The 20,497-nt window shown below is 39.3% G+C and overlaps 1 protein-coding gene across 2 annotated transcripts in view; it reads right to left on the bottom strand.

Annotated features, from left to right (window-relative positions):
- Window positions 1-1,807: 1,807 nt before the first annotated feature.
- LOC115628879 (glutamate receptor-interacting protein 1) overlaps window positions 1,808-20,497 on the bottom strand; it is a 40,612-nt gene continuing 21,922 nt past the window's right edge. Inside the window, exons 2-10 of one of the 2 annotated variants that reach the window (XM_030525135.1) lie at window positions 16,116-16,235; window positions 9,244-9,456; window positions 8,934-9,127; window positions 8,413-8,717; window positions 7,040-7,203; window positions 3,089-4,409; window positions 2,831-3,033; window positions 2,260-2,732; window positions 1,808-2,186 (exon numbers count right to left, since the gene is read on the bottom strand). In XM_030525135.1, coding sequence (XP_030380995.1) covers window positions 2,085-2,186; window positions 2,260-2,732; window positions 2,831-3,033; window positions 3,089-4,409; window positions 7,040-7,203; window positions 8,413-8,717; window positions 8,934-9,127; window positions 9,244-9,456; window positions 16,116-16,235 — 3,095 coding nt within the window. In that variant the 3' untranslated portion in view covers window positions 1,808-2,084. The remainder of the gene's footprint in view (window positions 2,187-2,259; window positions 2,733-2,830; window positions 3,034-3,088; window positions 4,410-7,039; window positions 7,204-8,412; window positions 8,718-8,933; window positions 9,128-9,243; window positions 9,457-16,115; window positions 16,236-20,497) is intronic. The other variant, XM_030525136.1, reaches the window with a different exon arrangement.

Here is a 20,497-nt window from a genome sequence, read left to right as displayed (position 1 = left end):
ATTGGCCAATGGGTTATTGTGCCCTGTAAAAAGTAAAAAGGGTATATTTGGTTTGTGCAAGAACAGATATTCTCTATAAAAGCTTGTCTTCGGATGGTTGTTCCGCCGGACAATGCAAATAAATATACATGAGTTTCGACCGATTGTTCAAAACACGGGACAATAAATATATGTGTAAAAATATTAGTACATATACTTGTAGCATATGCATCAATAGATAAGAAACATAAATCATTCTTCCGCCTTTTCTTTACACCTAATTTCTTATTGTTGAAATCTACTTCATTGTCGCCCAATTATATAATCAGATAGCCCTGATTCCGCTTTCAGGCAAAAGGGAGACGCAATCATAATCAGTAGTCCTTGTTCTAAACACAAAACCACTGAAGAATAAATCTCCTTCTCTCTCAAGGCATACAGGATAGCATTAAATTAGCTTATAAGCGGCCCAGAAATTTCGTTCTCACTGACTTTTGATTGGTCGATCAAACATCAAGTCTCTCTACTTGGAAATCTATTTATTAGATAGTTATGCTTATAAATGTTTGCTCAATAAATCTATTAGCTTCAGGAACTTCAGGAACTGGGTCTATAACAGTTTATATTAAGGCAAAACTCATCAGAAGACTGCAATGATTTATATAGACTTGGATTTCGTTGTATATTAACAGGCTTGGGAGGCAAGAACGCTCTCAGAAGTTGGCTGAAAATACAAAATATAAACCTCTCTTAAGATTCAGAGGCTATTATGATGTGGTACTAATCTCGAAATAAATAGAAAAAGAATGCGATATAGAGTCAACACGTTCCACATAGAGCCATTCAAGTGCTAAGCCCATTTATATGTATATGTATTAACATTTTATTTTTTGCAAATATTATATTGCATCTACACCTGGGCAGCAGAGGAGTTGTAATTTTTACAAAATTTGCAGATATTATAAAGAGACTGACCCGATCCAACTGTACTTACCATGCTACCTAACAAATTTAGCTCTTTTTAATACGTCTTTTCAAGCTTAATAATAATATTTACGCTGAGTTTGAAACATTTAGCTAATAGTCTATATGCGATTTCTTATTCTGCGCAGTAATTGCTGAGAAATTGCTTGCACAGGTGTTTTTCAATTTAATGCGAGAAGAAAAACCGTCTGCATTAGAAGAAATATAAGATTAAGTAAGTAAGCAACAGGACCCGATTCACGTTCCTTCAGTTGTTAGAAAGTGGTTGCACATAGGTTGAAAATGCTCCAGAATCCCCTTAAGAGATCGCTCATTCCATTAAGACCTTAGCCGAACAAACTCTCCTCAGCTGAGCCTTTGTCTTGTGTTGTCTGAAACGGTTCGGGATACTAAAATATATTTAAGGAGCGTCATCATATAGGGTGTACTTATTATTTTTCCTTGTTTTATTTACTACGAAACGAATTAAAAGTACAATATTACATACATAAATAAAATCGTATGCTCGTATATGTATGTATTAAATTTAAAACGGCATTATTTGGTTACTGTTACTGTTTATAGAATACTAGACGCATATTAAATATTGAACTCGGACAGTCGAACCAGAGTTACCTATATAGTATATATATATATATATATATATATAATATATATATGATAGAGAGATATAATATATATATATATATATATATATATATATCTAGATATATATATCTTATATATATATATCTATATATAGAATATATATATATATATTATATATCTATATTATATATCTATATATATATTATATATAGTACATACAGTACAGATACGTACATATATATGATAAACAGAGGGCTGTGATTATTTATTGTCGTTGAACATTTAAGGCATTCGCGTGAAATAAGAAAAGAAATTAATACGTATGCTCACGAACATGGAGTTCTGAGAAATTCATGATATGCCGCCACTTGTGACATTAGTATGGTAAAAATTTCACCTATAGCTAGCTTACAGATACCCTAAATCTAAAAATGGCAAAAAAAAATATGTGAAAATATTTCGGGAGATTGAATCCTTGATTTGGCAGACACGATGCAATAAAGCTTGGCGATGAGCGGATCATAAGCGGAACATCACTCCGTGCGCTGTATGATCATCTCGATCTTGTCGCCGGCAGCTGCGATCAGCGGCACTGTCAGGCAACAATCGAAGTCCTGGGTCTTCATTTCATTGACCTACAGAATCGGGGAGGGAATGAGAAATTGTCAGAGCACATTCGTGGATGCATTTTAGTTGGCCGTCTCTCACCTGCATGATGCGATCGAAGGGCTTTAGCATTCCACACATATCCGCTGGGCCACCTGTGCGTATACGATTGATAAAGACGCCTCGCTCATAGAGGCCATCGGAGACGGAGAACCCATAGTCATCATAGACTTTATCCTTGTAGAGCGTGACGCGAAAATCTCGCTGTTTGCCGCCACCATTAGGCTGCTCCTTGCCACCACCGCTGGCGTCTGTGTTGGCGGAGGGACTGCGCGGTCGCCGCTGCACCTTGGCGTAGATAGCCTGGGGCTGGGGCATGCCGGCCACCATGTTGTCGCTGGTCCCATATCCGTTGACGAGCTCGTGTGTCCGCAGTATTTTCAGATCCACAATATCGCCCAAATTCTGTAACAGTCCGGTCGCATGCGACAGCGGAATTCCCTGCACGGAGTGTTCATCGATCGCCAGCAGCTGATCGCCAACTTGGATTTGGCCGTTCTTGTGCGCAATACCACCTGAAAGCGAGAATTGGGACGAGATGAAATCAATTACTATTATGATCAATATGCCATACTGAAGAGTGTAGGGTGAGTTGGAGAATCGAGCTACTTACCCTCCACGAGGCCGCTAATGGTAATGGGCTTGGTGATGTCTTCGCTGCCCGCTAGCGTAATGCCGAGCAAACCCCCCTTGGGCTCCAGACGCACCGTAAATATGATCTGATGCAGGCTGCTGCCGCTGCTCTTGCTGCTCGAACTGGCCGCCGACCCATAGACTTTGTTCTCCATGGGCGGTGGCAGGGCTGTGCAGTCGACGCTGGAAGAGATTCCTTTGCTTAGACCGAGCTTATGAGTGAGTGAATGTGACTTACCTGGCATATCGGATGAGCTCATAGCCGCCATAGCCGCCGCAATGGGACTGCTGCTGCTGCTGTTGCTGTTGCTGTTGCTGCTCATCCTCCTCCTCCTCGGGCAGCTCGGTATTTAGACTCTGCGTATTGGGCACTGCAAAGGAACGGCCCAGGGTTGCACTACCGGAGGCTGCAGCCGCTGCTGTGGCTGCCCACGCACCGGTGGTGCCATGATGACGCAACTGCACCGACTGCAGACCACCCTCGTCCATACTGGGACCACGAAAGTAGTCCGGCTGCGGCGTGGTTGACTTGAGCGAAATGCAATCATTGTACTTGACCTCGGCGTACTTGGCCGCCACGTAGGCGCTGCTGTAGAGCTCGTGGTCGCTGGGGCTAGCCGGACAATTGCTGTAGATGGGGTTGGGCGGTAGCTTCTGCTGTGCATCGAACAGGAAGTCCGGCAGCATGACCCGCTTTATCGTCAGCGTTGTGTAATCGGCCGCTGTGGTCTGACTTGGCGACGTCGTCGTTGCCGTCCCCACAGCTGTTGAGGCCGTCGTCTCCTTAAGCAGTGCATCCACATTGAAATGCTGCACGGGATGGTTGTCCACGGCCAGCAAAATATCGCCAGCTCGCAATGAGCCACTCCGATGGGCCGGGCTGCCCATTTTCACATCTGAGATTACCAAGCCTCCATGACTCGAGCCGCTTACACTCAACCCCAGACCACATTTGCCGGCCCTTACTAGCTTGACATTGAAAACGCCACTGGAGGGCACCACCGCATCCGGCATATCGAACTCCACCTCCAGCTCCAGCCAATTAGCTGCGGTCGTGTTCCGTGCCGTGCCACTTCCTGTCCCTCCAACCCCGCTTGTGCTTCCGTCCAACAACTGTCTCATGGCATGCACGTCCAAGCTGTACATTTTGTTGATCGCCACAATGCGATCCCCCTTCTGAATGCAACCACTGCGGTCGGCCACCGAGTCGGACAGAATCTGGGCAATGGTCACGGCCCGGCCGCAGCTACTGGCCGTGCCCAGAACTATGCCAGCACCCTGACTGCAATCTAGCAGCACGGGAAAGCTCTCGGCCCGGCACAGCCCCAGACTGGTTGTATGATGCATGCTTCCGTTGGCGCTTCCGCTAACACTGCCACTGCCGCTGCCGCTGCTACTGCCATTAGCGGTTACTGTCACCACTCCGGCAGCCATGCCTCCGCCATTTGTCTCCAGGGGCAGCGAACTCTTGCGGACAAAGCGTTGACGTTGTCGGCCGGACGACTTGCGGGACTCTAGTGTGCTGAAGCTGTACTTGGGACTACCGAGCGCTGTGTGACCTGAAAGGCAGAAAAGGGAGAAATTATTGGACGGGAAAGCATTTGTAGCTCCTTAAGAGGTGATCAATACGATGAAGGCAGTGTACCAGCTGTCCCAAATGGTGTGGTGAGGAACAGGGGAGAACCTCTACAACACCAAAACCTGGTGATGTCTGGGATTTCGCCAGACCCGACCCAACACCAACTAAGGTCTGTGATGAACATTTTTTACAACAGCAAGACTTTTTATTGATTTATAATAAGGTACTTGTGGTTGCACTTATAGGTATCAGATAAGAAAAGTTATTGTTTAGTCTGGTAAAGAAAATATTTACTTTTGAAGGAAAGAAAAACAAGTAGAAGGCACTCCAGCCTTACTCTTGTATACCCTAGATACCCGCTCATCTCTCCATGGCAGTCCGTGAATCGTACATATGACTATTTTTTTATGTAATACACCGATTTCGATACACTACACTACACTTTACAAAACAGGTAAGGGGCTAAATAATCACCAAAAATATTCTACTGACTAATCGGTCATATGACCCCTACATAAAAGTTCTTAAAGTCCTCCAAAAGTTCTCAGTGATTATTTCGATGAAGGGAAGGATAGATGGATGGGCTTGTCCATATCGACGCATCTCGCCATGCTTATCATACATCTATCTATAATCTTGTCCTTGTCGAGTACATTTGGCTTTCAGACTGTTTGGATTATCCTTTCGGTAGTAGAAATTATACCAAAAGAGGACGCTCCTTCATGGCCTTTTAATCATGTATTTACAAAGACACAAAAATTGAAACGCGACTTAGTAAATGAGAGAAACTCCAACCAATTCGATAGAGAAATATATTTTTGAAACTCACATTGTTATTATAATAAGAGTGCGGACCAACCCATATTTCAATTCAACTTCAAATTGGTTTAAGGATAATCAGAATCGATAGCCGAATAGATATGGCTACGTCCGACTTTACCTCTCTCTCTGTCTTTTGAACTTTCATAATGATGATAATAATTAATTTTCGATGATCCGTATTGCAAATTGAAGGAACAGCAAATTAGATGATTACTCGTATATCATATAAGGTGTCATCTAATATGAGATACTTTTGATAATAGAATGTTTGAGTATATGCTTATATCTAGAATATGTTGTCTATCCTAATCGATACGCATATAATCTATAATTTACTGGATTTCCTGACTGACTGATCTGCAATGAACACTCAGCCTGCCGTAAAAGTTAAGAAGCTAAAGACTAAGCACGTGTTTTCCGTCATGCCATTAATTAACATTAGGAATCGGAATTAGGAAAAACTCTACCTTCAAGAGAATTACTATAGGTTTGTAAGTGAAAATTGTAGATTTCGTTCGATCAGCGTTTAACTTAGTTTCTGCACTTAAGAGAGAAATCTTAAAATGCATTGCAGTTTGAACATTCACCGATTTCTAAAACCTATACTTGTATATAAATATGCATTCAAAGACAAAACCGACTCCAGACGACAGACACAAACAAAAGAGCAGTTGATGGCAGTTTGGCGGTTCGGGAGCTCTCTATAATGTTAGCACGAATCATGATAAGGACATGATGTGTTCATAAATTTGGCCAAAAAGCTATTTACTTTACATTGAACTACATTTCGCAGACTCCGTGGCCCAATGGGGCGTCTAGAGCGTCTATTTTTGTTAGCGTGCTTTTAAAGGCAATTAAGTGCGTGTTTTCCCAGCGATCCAGAACCAAACGATAGCTATCAATGGCTGTGCCCAGCTGCCACTTATTTATGCTCCCGAAGTTGGGCAAAGCTTTTAACACCACGAGCTGCAGCGGGAAAATTATTGCTATGTGTGAACAATTTCTAGTGCCTGGCCTCGCTGGGTCGTCGTCTGCCGACTGGTTGGCCATATTTAGACATTTGACTGCATTTAATCTAGAGTTCAGCGCGTGTCCTCAAGAGCTGCCCGGCGCTTCAACTAAATCACGGCCAAGCTGAACAAACAACCAATATACTTGTACATACAAGTATATACATACATATGTGTACATAGCAGGGTGTGAGAATTTATGACCTAAACTGCTGGTAGTCGGGCCCACCAGCTCTGGCAGCTGTCGCCGCCTTGAGTGACTCCTCCGACTCGTCCGATTCGTGTCTCTGTCCCAACGACATCGTCATCGTCATCGTCATCGCCATCGTCATCGTCACCGTCGTCGTCGTCGTCACCCACCAACTAATTTTCGTTGCTTTTGGTTAACGAACGCGGGAAAATTTGAACAAATTGACAAGAGACACAATTTGATTGGCAATGTTTTTGTTGTCGCCTAAGACCGGCTGTTGCTATTTCTGTTGCTGTTTTTATTTGTGTTCTGTTCTGTTTATGCTTTTGTTTTTGTTGATTCAGCCGCGGCATCGGACGTTGTTCATTAGCCGTGACGTTGAAGTTGCGTGGGCGCCACACATGAGACCTTCATGGTCCCGTATTCGGACGGGCCAGCACTCGCATGGCCTCCATTGGGAGCCTCTCTGCGCCATCGTCTCAAATGCCTTGCCGTGCCTTGCCTTGCCGGAGATTTAAGCCAGCCGCCATCGATGTGCGATAGCCAAATAATATATAGTATACCTTGTAAGTCGGCCGGTCTACTTACCACGTCGCGCAAGCGCATGTGCAGGCATTATCTGCATCTGTGTATAGCCCCGTCCTGTGCTCGTATCCAATATGGTCATTACCTCGTCCGGGCTGTAGGTCGTGTGCTCGATCATCGTGTCATCGATGGAGAGCACTTGATCCCCAACTGATAAGGCGCCGCAACTGTGGGAATTATAAGCAGAGTGGAGAGCGAGGGAACCAAGTTAGTGAGAACGGCTTTGAGCCAAATATGGCTATTGGCCACAAATGGATAAAACTCTTATTGTCGTGTTAGCCGCAACTTCTTAATTAACAAAATGAAGAAGTAACGACCGAACTTAAGCAATCGAATGATAATGCTTAATGAATCACTACGATGTTGCAGGAACTTCTTTATATCAATGCAACTGAGTGCGATTGTCTATTGATGACCCTTTCCTCAAATACTTCAATATACGAGAATGCACAGCAGAAAATTATAAATTCTGTTGACTTTCAAAATATTTTCGACGCCTCTCTGAAAGCTCAAAGAATGTGCAAATGTGATCATAAATCACGTATTTATTTATTTGATTAATACATTGAAAAGACTGAAAAGGTTGCACTCTCTGGGCTATATAGTACTTCCGACTACACTGAGCTGCTATGATCGTTCAGTTGTTTGCATTGGTTAAGATAGCAAAATTATTTAAATTAAATTTAAAATTAATGATTGTCGAAAAAAGAACAGATTACATGTTTGTAGAGGAACTTGCTATCACAACACTTCTGAAAAGACGGCGTAAGTAGACTGCCATTTTTCTAACCACAATATTGCCACACTCGGACTCATTCATAGATCACTTTTTATTTGGGTGTATAACCCATGTTTCTAGTTAACTAAATAGTTTCCCACTGGGAGCAAAAGGTGTGGAAAACCACATGCTATATAGTACATGCCTATCTAATCAGCATGCTTGTCCGTCATTCAAAATTACGACAACAAAAACACCTTTTGACGAGGTAAGAAACCTAGTGACGAAATTGAAAGAACTAAGTCTTCAATTGCTACAATCTATCTAGCAGTCAAATGGAAAAATATACATTTTAGAAACTTTTTTAAATATTAAAAATATTGCTCTTTTAAATAAACGAAAATAATTGCACCGGGATACAGGCTATGGATTTTGAATTTTTTTCAATTGAAAAACAAAGCAAAGAAATAATAACAAATGACTTTTTAACATCTATAACATCATTGAATAGTTTTACGATAGTTGTGGGCCCGGAAATACGGAACTATCGCGCTACGAATATATAGTATACAAGTAAATTGACTAAATCGATATTTCGGCTATTTGGTTACAAGGCTTAAATGATCATACAGGCAGACCATTTGGGTACTCTTCTTACCGATCTGCGATGCTTGCGGGCAGTATGCTCGCTATATAAACGCCCGCTGGCATCACCTCGTCCGCCTTGTCCGTCAGAGAGGTGGAAACGTTGGCCACACTGACATTCGTATAATTGCACAAGACCAGACCCAATTTATCGTTCATCGGCCGCTCGATTTCAATGAGCAGGGGCCCCATCGAGAACTCGACACTCTGCACCACAGAGACATCGTACTCGATGGTAAGATTCGTATAGCCCGAGACATGGCCACCGCATTTGATGATCTGCTGCGCCTCTGCCAGCGTCTTACCAATGAGTGAGACCTGAAATACCAAAAAAACACATACACCATTATATTTGTTTTTGATTTTTGAAATGTGTGTCGGAAATGGCACGGAACAGCAGGCAGCGGAAGTGTTTTGTGCAGCAGGTGCCATTCATCAAAATAAAAAAAAGAAGAAGCTACACTGCCCTTCGCAGCCGCCCCACGAGGTGGTGCACATTTAACCACAACTATAGCCACAGTCGCTGACACTTACATTATCGACTCGCAGCAATCGATCACCGGGCTTTATGCGTCCCGTTTTGTAGACGGGACCGTGCGGACGCACGTGTGTTACAATCAGGGGATAGTCTGCGCCCCCGCGCAACGTCAGACCCAGACAGCCGCTCTCCCGCTCCACTGTGATTTGCGCCAGTTTCGAGGTAACATAGAGACTATTTTGGGAAACTGCTGTAACGAGAAATGGGCGCCACTGTGTTAGTATCTTCCGGGCCGGACTGAAGCTAGCTGGAGTTCCAGATGGGGGAGATGTGGGAGATGGGGGAGGGAGGGTGCGGGCAACTTACTGTACTCGGGCAGCGAGTATTCGATCTCCACAATAGCGGGGCCGACATCGGCCCCATTTGCGCACAGCAGGCTCATAATCTTTTGATTGCTCAGGCCAATCGTTGAAATGCCATCGATCTGATGTAGACGATCGCCTGGCGCCAAGAAATCGGCAGCGTGACCCACTGGGTTGAGAGCGCCAATAACAGGTGGATATGATAGATCATTGCGTTCTGGTTGCATGTGTGTGAGAGAAACAAATAAGAATAAATTGAAATTAGGACATTTGACCGATATTTGAAAAACGTTTACTTATAAACTGAAAGCAACAGGCTGAACAGGCTGTTCTTCATTCATTTTTAAAGTTGAAGACATGTGTAGGCTTATAGTCACTCTATTTATTAACAAATTTATTATTTATCTCATAAAAAATAAGAATAAGATCGGAATTTCCAATTGTAGAGCCACATTTGATGGCCTTACAAATTCGAGTGGTAAGCTCTTAAAGCATTAAATCGGTTAAAAGGTTATGCAAAATAACCAACTTTGGAAAAAATGGTGTGGTCGTATTTTGTTTAATTAGTGTTTCCAGCTACTCCCACTTCAAAAAAGGAGGATGTAAATCAGCTTGTCTGTATTTTTTTTATGCTTGTTTCCTCAGCACATTCGACTGGGTGAACCGATTTTGATGATTGTTTTCCATTTGAAAGCTGGTGATTTCCGAATGCTCCCATTTTAATTTGGTCCGGTTCGATGAGAAAACTACCTCAAACATACTAAATGAGGTATGTTAAATAGCTGATAATTATTAAGTTACTTTAAATGACAAAAACACTCCTACACTCCTATTAGTAATCCGAATTGTGGTATGTAGGTGAAGAAAAGACTAAGCATCTACTTGCCTTTTCACTTGGCAATTTGAATTTATTGTTTAATTTGTTTTTTGTAAACAGTAAACCGGATTAACATTATTTTCCTCAGCAGTCGACAAATTAGCTTAACTGTGTATGCCTTAAAATTTAAGTGTACATCTCTTTGTACGAAATTTGTTTCCATTTGTTGTTTTCTTTAATTTGATAAAACTCTATGGGAAAACCACGCATTACATTCAGAAGGTACCTCTGCTACTACAAGTATAAATGACGATATCCCCGATCGTTCTTATGGCCGCTAACGAATTCTAATTAAGCTTCAGCGACATTATGAAAAACTTTTAAATTCCTGCAAATGTGCCAGCTTCTCGTTTTGTTGTTTCCTACATACCCGTACAAACATCATGCTTGTAAAGCTCATGATTGGTTCAATCTCCTTAGAGTGTTGACAATATAATAAAATAAGTTGTTTATGTAATAAAAATCCTTATTAATAGACAACATGATCCCATGTTGTACAACACTCGGCCATTCATTCAACGCATTTATTTAACGACTGCCAATCTCAGCTGCCACATGGTCATCAACGATAGTCCAAATACTCGTACATACATACATACATACATACACACATATATACATCCGTAGACGTATGTATATTTGTATGTGGTATGTGAAGAGTCAGAAGAGAGCGACATATTGGTTCCTATTAGGCATCTGTGGCTATGACGCCAGGCAAACACTTGTGAGTCTGTAATCTTAGCATGATCTATATATGTTTGTATGTATATATATATATGTTCGTAGTACCCGTATTTCCGCCTTCGACTCCTTGTATAGCACGCATCTCTTCTGTCAACGACTCGTCATGCGACACAAGCGCAGCCGTTCCGTGCGTATTCGCCAAAAAATTAAAATAAAAAAAAGCAAACTAAATAAATAACTGCTTGAATAGACGAGGAAAGCATAAAACAAAATAAAATGCGAGAAAAAGAAAACGGACGACTTCTTGCTATGACAAGCTACGGGGGAGCAGCAACAACAACATACTGTAACAACAGAGCGTACGGATGGCAAGTTGCCAGCCAAATGGCATGGCGTGGCGTTATTAGAAAGAAGGCGGCTTGCATGGCCTCAGCGTTGGCGTTGGCGTCTGATTCGGATTCGGAATTGGAATTGGAATTGGATTTGGAATCGGCACGACGCCTTATGACGCGACAAGAGTCGCTTACGTCAGCAAATCAAGCAAACACTGCTCTGGTGACTCCATTCTCGCTGACCAAGGCCTGGCTGCAACCTAATGCCCGGGCAAGAGATTCGAGCTACATACATACATAAGCCAACAACCCCTAGCGCGTAAGAGAAATCGCAAAATATGCATAAAAGTAGTATTATACGATGTATGAGCATACAACACAACTGATTTGATATATGTACACATAGTATACTGTTGAGGCAATCATACATGCCCAGACGAATTATATATTATTATTATGTCTGGTCGACGACTGACTCTCGCCTCTTGGCCGCCTTGCCCCGCTTGGGGGTGGGAGGTCTCAACGATGATTTATTTTCTTTTTTTTGGTAGTCATCGGCGCCGCAGCCGGTCTGGCCTCTCTTATCGACGCGTTCCGCATTCAAATTTCTCGGTCTACTTCGGCCGTCGTTCGAAACCAGACAGAACTGTGAAGCAAATGGGGAGGCATGATCGTGTCGTGCCATAATCATAAAGCCGCCATAGACAATATGTGCGGACACAAATGACAAATCATAGGGTAAACGAAGCTATAGTAAAGGTCAAGATGAATAACAAGTCAAATGACACTCTATTAGACACACAGGTACTACTTATCCACAAACGACTTGGCAGCAATACTCCTTACTCCTTAAGAAGAAGGAGAAGAAGCCGCACAATCTGAGCTAGATAATTAGTATTGGAATGCTACACAGCTAAGACTCCATTATCCACATACTTGTGTGCTAATAGAACGTCTGTGGGTTTGCTGAAGAAATAAACCCAACAAAGTCTCTTAACAATAAGAACAGCGTCCTCCCCTAAGCGGCTGAGGTGATTATTAGTTCTAAGAAGTTATCTTTGTAGAAGAGAAGGCTGCGAAAAGGGGTAATAAAAAGTCATTTGTTCATATATTTCCTTAACGAACAACCCATCCTTATCTTTAATTATTCATTATTAATTTATTATTTCCTTTATATTTATTAGAGTACCCGGTTTTCGTTGCAATGCCACTAAAAATGTTCAATTTTCATTCATTATTTTAGCTTCAGAGCGCTGCTTGTTCCTCAACCCATCTTGAGTTTATCTGTTTTGCATTTATAAATATATTTATTACTTGTTTTTACTCAATATATGCTCTTGCTAGTCTTTTGTCTGCAGTAAACTCTTGTTCAGCTTCATTCACACTATTCCCACCACTCCATGTTGGCAACAATAAGGCAGAGAACACAACTTATTGTAAAGTTTCTAAGCTTTCGATAAGAAATACATAAATCATAATCTCTATCAAGACGAGTAATGATTTATGATCCGATCGGATAGACGATGTTGCTTTCCTGCCGTGGTAGCGAGTTCTATAATATGCTCAAAATTTAGATCAACCGGGCCAGAACTTTTTCAGCCTCTACATGTCGGATGTACAAGTATATAGAAGATTAATTAATTAGTTTTCTTCTTACTTATTTATTTTTTTAATACATTTTCATTAATCCTTAGTCCATCGAAAAACTACCGCCGAATATTAGCCATTAAGCATTTAAAAAAACATAAAATCTAAAGATAACATTTAATTGTATTTTATTTCATGTTGGTAGGCATTGTAGTAGGAAAAGCTTAATATTTAGTCACTATTTTAGTTTTAAATTAAAAAAAATATGTATATATTCATTTACTTATTTTATTTGTGAGTGGTTTTTAGTATCGGGTCCACACGACGCTGGCATTTCATGTCTGTCTTTTGTCTTTAATGTATTTTGTTGTTGCTATATTTATTTTATTTTTTTTTATTTTTTATTTTATTTATTTTTTCATCGACAAACAATGCAGTCGATGTACATAAAAAAATCAATACAATAGAGAACTTAAACTAAGTAAAACTAAAGAAATAAAAAAGCCTATAAAAATGACAAAAATATCTAATAACGAACCCGACAGTAAAAGTATAGCTTCTATTTAAAGTATAGAAATCAATAAGCAGGAATATAATTTCTTTAATCTCTTGCAAAACCCAGGGGTTCCGAAACTCCGAGCTAACGACAATTGATAATAAATAATCGTGTAAGCATGCGTTGTAAATTAAAAGACGCATTCATATTTTAATATCTTCCGTTAATTGGCAACTCCAAATATTTAGGAAGCACTTTTTAGAATGCAACGTGAATTTATTAAATCAAATATGGGAAAGCAACCGGTTATTTATAATATTTTTATGGTGTTAATTAACAATAGTTATTGGGCCAAACTTCATTAAATCATCCAACAAGCTTTGAGTTTTTGAAAAGCACTGAGGTCCAGCGAAAAGTAATTTTTACAACACATACGCATTGTATATATAGTACTCGTATATGCGCTTCAATTTGGTTTGAAACGAAATGAGGACACGTCTGTAGAATGACTGCATTATGGCATTTATTATGCAGAATGTCTTCCTTGTTGCTTCGATAAATAAATTGTTTATCTTGCACATAAACAAGGAAGAGAATATTGTTAAAATGATATGAAAAGCAGCTGTCCCGTAACACAAACATATTTTCAGAAAACAAATGCAACTCCCTCGTACAGTAATTCGCATCCTTTAATTACCAATTAATACACGAGGTCTTTCAAGTTTAAACAGACAGACTGTGCAACAATCAGATGCCTTGGTAGGCTTCCCCTCTTGGGATGCAGTTCTTCTGCTGTTTACCACTAACCATTACTTATCGTCTCTACAAGTTAATCAGCAGCCTCCAATTAGAGGGGTTGAGCAGCAATCAACGAGCTGACACTTTTCATTAACAATTGACTACAATTTGCCATTGAAAGCCACAGGCACCTTCAAATTACACATCCGTAATTACGAAGCCCACATGAGAATAACCGCCCCTGAAACGGGTTACAAATTTACTTTATAATGCATAATTATAACCTAGGCATGAACGTAAGGGCCCAACACCCCGGCGAAACACCCATCAATGTTAATGCCATATGACAGCTGTCAAAAATCAAAGATGAACACAAACTCTATTCAAAAAAGTTGTACTATACACAGAGATGGTGCGGGTAGGTTGCCGGCAGACAACCCTAAAACTCGACAACGCCTCATCAAAACGTCAATTTCGGATCATTGCCGCTCGCTTTTCCAGCAGCAATATTGCTGTGCCTTCATGTCGATATAGGTTTTCACATCCGAGAGCTAGTATTGCTGGCAATCAGGCATGTCCAGATTTGGCGGAGCTAAAGCAGCAGCAGTCAAATGCATTGACTAACAAGAATAATTGAGCAACAAGCTTCTAGAGTGCTAGCATAGCTAATGGCAGGCTACACTCAAAAAAATAAACTCCCAAGAGCAAGAAAGTGTTAATAAGATCGAGGCTGATTAATTGGAAGGCAGTGTTAGGGTTATTTGCGCAAGCAAGCGATTCGAAAATAATTCTTTACACCTAATTCTGTTTTTACACGGCAGATTGATTCCTAAAAAAGTCGTGTAAAAAAGACATTGATCATATGCAAAATGGATCGTTCTAAATGGAATAAAGTCGTGTAGCCATATATAAAATTTTTTATTTTTGAACCGTCTTAAATCATAACCGTGTAAAACCAGAATGAGGTGTATTATGAAAGAACTTATTTACTTATACTGGATACTAAAACTTAAGAAATGTTAGAAGAAAATTAAAGCTAGTACACTATTTACATACAAAGTGACTGAAATATAAAGTTTTCTGAAAACTGAACATTGAAGCAATTACAATTAAACGATTGGAGTATTGCATTATATTAAGATTCGTTCTTTTTTTTTTTTTAGTTGAGAATTAAGTTTTGCACTTTTGAAATATTAGAGAAGTAGTTTTTAAAAAATGTTGCTTCAAGATTAAGAACAAGGTCAAAATTTGCAAGAAAACTTTAATGTCGGTTTTGCCTTCGACCGCGCTCTGGTGCTTTCTTTCACAGATGTCTATATTATATTAGATGAATACCAAGCTGATTAGGACTTTCTGCAAATGGCTCCACATATTGATGAAAACATTAACTTTAAACATACAAGCTACGTTTAAGTTTTTTATAAAACTTTTAATTGACCAAACAAGTAATCGTTTATATCACGGCAGAAGAAAGCCGGCCAAATCCTTTCATGAAATGAATGTTATTGGAATGGAATATATCTAAATAAACGAACCATTGTACTTTAACTCAAAGGTGTGTTCTTGCTTTGTTCCACAGGTAGATGAGATTTTTTTAAAAAACTAAATTTTAGCTTAATTGTCTCCGGCAAAAGGCTTTTACCAACATTATAAAGGAGATGCCGCTGATCGTCCAAAAGGTTGTTTATATCAATTCTGTTTTCTTATTTCTAAAACGTCCCATTTACTTTGGGACGCACCTTGTATGTATAATGTATAATGTATAAAAAATGCAAAATTCAGAGGGGCGCTTTAAAATATAGAACGAATTTCTTATTTCTCAGTGCTGGCAGAAATTATATAATGATACTAGAGGCTTTTGTGCAGCTTATATAGATAGCTTCGGTGAAAGAAACAGACTCGTCCTACCCATCCCAGACATCATAGACAATCAATAAGTTTTTGTTGATCAACAATCACTTTCGTTTCTTTCTGTGTAGTCTTGGAGCTGGGAGGGGCTGTGATGGCGTTAGAGTGAGTGGAAAACGCACTTGAAACGCATTAACGCGTGCATTTGTCAGTTGGACGCAATAGTTTGGTGAGTGTTTTTTGAGTGTATGCGTATATGTAAGTATGTATGTATTTATGAATGTTTAAATGAATGTGCATATGTATGTGCTTACCTGCAAATGTGATAGCCAAGTTGAGGGCATTGCGTGGCAGTGTAATTGTTGCATAGGTCGTGCCACGTTCCGGTGCCAGTCCAGAGTCTTCGGACTGTGCGGGACTCATGGCGCGGTCAACTGCAAATGGCAAAGAAAATAAAATGGCAAATGAGCAAGGCGTGAAATTGACATCAAAGGTGCAGACAAAGACTCCGGCAACGGTACTGCTGCTACTGTCGGCGGCGATGGCGTTCAATGACCGCATCATACGTCATCATTTCATTTTCACAGATGGAGAGACTGTGCAAGCACCGGCATTGCTTAATTAATTCATCAACACCGAAACCAAAATACTATATAAAAAAACATAAGCCGAAAAGCACTGCAAAAAGCCTTCGAAAGATCAAAGGCACCAGCTATAATGTGCAAAGGAATTGCGCCTTTGAGAGCAAGAAGCGTCGGAGTTGGCAGATTCGCGTGTCCGGTTGATGAACTCAAGCGCCCGCGCACCAAAGGTCCTCAAAGATCTGGAGCACAACCGTAACATATTCAATAATTTTTTTCATTTTGTACAAACTACTTGTACATTCAATATTTTTCGTCGAGTTTTAGAACTTTTTAATAAATATTATTTGAATATGTTGTGGCTACATGGTCCTAACTACATATTCAAAATTTAATAATATAAAATTTAATAAATAAAATTGTAGGTTTTATTTTGAATTCAAGTTATGTATTACATATATTTCTTTTTGCTAGAAGTTACTTTAAAAAAGGAAAGTTATAAGTAAGTATAGTTTGAATACTATTTTAATGATTTCTTTTGTTGCTCTTTTTTAGATTTATTTTTGGCTTTTCTTTATTTAGTTAGAGCTTCTCTGTAAACGATATATGGTTTTATTTTATGGCAGCAAAATAAATTGATTTTCAGGAGCTCCGACCCGCGACAGTCCAACATTTAGTTGGCCATGAGTAAAACATTCCTTGGGCTACAGTTTTGGCGTTTTAAAAAGGAACCCTATCTTTTTTGCAAATATTATATAGCCTATGTTAACCAATAGCGAAAAAATCCTTTACTTCCTTTATTTAATCCAAATAAACAAACAAGCAATCAAATCTTTCCTCTTTATAGTATTAGCATACTTGTAGATTATTTTGTGGGGCATAGCTGCAAAATATATTGAAAAATTGATTCGATATTTAATGTATGTGTGGGCTAGATAGCACCAGCTCTCAAAGCCGACCAATATACATAGAAACAAAAACAAGTCCCACTTCATGCTGCTTTTCGCCTGCAGTTACTTAAAAGAAATTTAAATCTTCTTATTTGAAAAACTCAAACTATGTATTTCTTGCAAAGCATAATCCACGAAAAGAAACACAACTGACAAAATTCGAACTGGTTAATGAAAGTAAAGAGTATTCCCCCCTTTGTTCAACCGGTCGAAATCGAATTAACATTTATGAGAGTGAACACTGTAGTACCCGAGGCACAACAACTTGCTAACACGCCCTCAAAATAACGCAACGTGGCCCTCATGTACATACTATATATACGTACGGGTAGGTGCCAGTGAGTCAAACATTTTTAAGGCGAAATTTGTTGAATTCGATTCGATTTGCGACCTTCAATGCCGCTAATAAAGTCGCCAAGCATTTCAATTAAAATTCCAATGCGAATCTCTTGTACAATTAAGAAATAAGCCAATTAATCTTTATAATTTTTCAACTGCCAAGCTAAAACATACACACACACACACACACACACACACTCGTACACCCATAAAATCTGCGCTGAAGCATATGGCACTCTAGTGAGGCGGCTTTTGGGAAATTAAGAAATCAAATCACTCGAAACATTTGAAACAAGCCAGAGAGCTTTGCAGCATTCTCTTTAAAATGTGGATCAACCGATGTTGTTTCCAAATTTTGCAAACAACTGGTGCGCCCGGGAGTCTTTAATAGTGCTGGAGCTGGAAATGTTTACGTTGTACAAATCTGTAAATACTCGCATATGTGTACAAGTATGTACATAGAGGCGAGTAAATAAAGCCGCAGGTATCATATAAATTATATACAGAAGAAACAGAGATAGCCTAAATACAATGGCAATAGAAATAAATCGCTGAAATCAATGAGAAAAGAATTCGTGTGCGTACACGTACGCTGAAAATGTTGCAAGGAACACACTATTAGAGTAAATAATAAATATAAATAGTACATAAGTATGTTGTAATGTTTGAAGTGGACAGAACAGGATTATTACGAATATTACAGCTGTCTTGTTTAAACATAAACATATTACCCAATTAGGCACATTACATTTACTTAGCTTGTATAATTTATGTTATTGTGAAATTCGTATTTCTTTTTGTTTTTGATGCGTCCACTATTTTCAACAACAAATTAAGTTCGCTCGCCTTAGTTCTTTTTCAAGTACAATACATATTGCTACATTAGAGCAGATTACATGAGAGGCGCAACACAAGTAACAACAACAACCACAGCAATATGTGTGGCAAGCAGACACAACAAAAATTAAAGGCGAGCAGGAAAGTTGGCAAATATACATACATACATACATGAATACATATTCATAAATACATTGTATCTTCAAAATGTAATCGCCGAGCCACTTGTTTTGCATGTTTGCTTTTTGTTTTGTTGCTCTGCTTCCTTTATGCTCATTTACGAGTGCACAGTACATATACAAGTAGATGTTTTCTGTTTTTGGGCGTGGAAAATGGGGGTTTGCCGCTGATGTGGCAACACTTTTCAGCGGCCAGAACACGCGGCGTATACGCGATATGCAACAATTGCCACGTTGCCCAATGTATAAGGCCGACAAGATACATTAGAGGAGCAACAAATACACACACATACACACACACACACAGAAGTGCAAATACACACACACACACACAGAACACACGGTATTGTCGTCGTCGCCGCAACTTTTATTTTCAAACGCTTCAATGGCGCATAAAGTTTTTCTTAATGCCTGTATGAAGAACAAAAACAAAAACAATAATTAGGCAAAAGAAAAACTACAAGCGCGACCGCCACAACAACAACAACAACAACAGCAACAAGGGCAGCTATCTTAAAAAACGTAACGAAAATTTTTACGTTTCGCTTCATTTGCGTAGCATAAACATCTTGCAGATACATTTGATATACACGATGGTGTTTTTCTTGCGTTCGGCGTTTGACGTTTGCGCTACATTTGCGGCCGTTGTCGTTGCAGACCAGACGCCCCTTACCCCCACCATGCCTCACACTCCCCTCCCTCTCATCCACCCCCCTGCCAACGCTCTCTGCTGCTCTATAATTTATTTATATTTAATTTGTTTTCGTTTTTCGTTAGTTTCTATGCATCCCACAGTGGTCTAGATTTTGAAGCCACGAATCCGCCACTTTTCATCTTTTCTTTCAGATTAAAATTATTAAATAGCCAAGATGACTAAAATTAAAACTCCAAAAAAAGCTTAGAATTGCTTATTGTTAGTCATAACTTGATTTTTTATGATAAGATTTTGCTGGTTTTATGATTTAAAAAAGGTTATAGCCTAAAAGAACCAAATATTTACTACAAGTAATATTTTCTATATATATATTTTTTAATGATTAAAACCCTTTTAAACACCTTGATTGATGAGACAGAAAAGCTCAAAATAAAGATGATTGGATGTGCACGAAGATGATGCACCAAGGTCTTATTGGAAATTACAGATCAATGTTGGAACAACAAATTTTTGTATATGCTCCTACTTTTTGACTTAACATTTTTGCAATAGTTTAGACAATAAATTGACAGATGACAAAAGTCCATCATTTCCTAAATTTGAGAGAAATGTTTATTATCTTTGTACACCTCCTCTGCTTAATTTCCAGTACAAAGATGCTGCCAAAACAACAACAAAAACTCCATTTAACAAAAAACAGTATAGTTGTTGAATGAAACTTTGGGTGAGCTCTAAAATACTTGATCGGTTGTTTATTTATTTATTATTATTATTTAATAGTGCTTATAAATTAATGCACTAGTCACAAGAAACATAGAATTTTCATTAAAAAAATTGAAGACGGTTTGATTAACCTACTTAACCTATTTTATAAAATTGTGTTCGAGTCAAGCCGTAACCATCATGACAGTAGTATGATTTCAAAATGTCAAGGGTATCATAAAATTTAATAATTTTCCATCCTAGGACAGATCTTAAATAAAGATTAAAGTTTTAAAGATGTACAAGAATATTTGTAAGAAGTATTTAGTAAGTATATCAAGAAGTGATTGGCAATATGACCAATAATAATGTTGAGTTCGCCATATAAGCAATCAAAGGAATTGTCACTTTTTAAGCTCATGTCTTGGCAGCAATTTTGTTGATGTATTGTCA

The sequence above is a fragment of the Scaptodrosophila lebanonensis genome, unplaced genomic scaffold, assembly GCF_003285725.1.
Source record: "Scaptodrosophila lebanonensis strain 11010-0011.00,11010-0021.00 unplaced genomic scaffold, SlebRS2 tig00000129-arrow-arrow-pilon, whole genome shotgun sequence".
NCBI classification, from domain to species: domain Eukaryota; kingdom Metazoa; phylum Arthropoda; class Insecta; order Diptera; family Drosophilidae; genus Scaptodrosophila; species Scaptodrosophila lebanonensis.
This window is presented reverse-complemented; position numbering and strand designations above follow the sequence as displayed.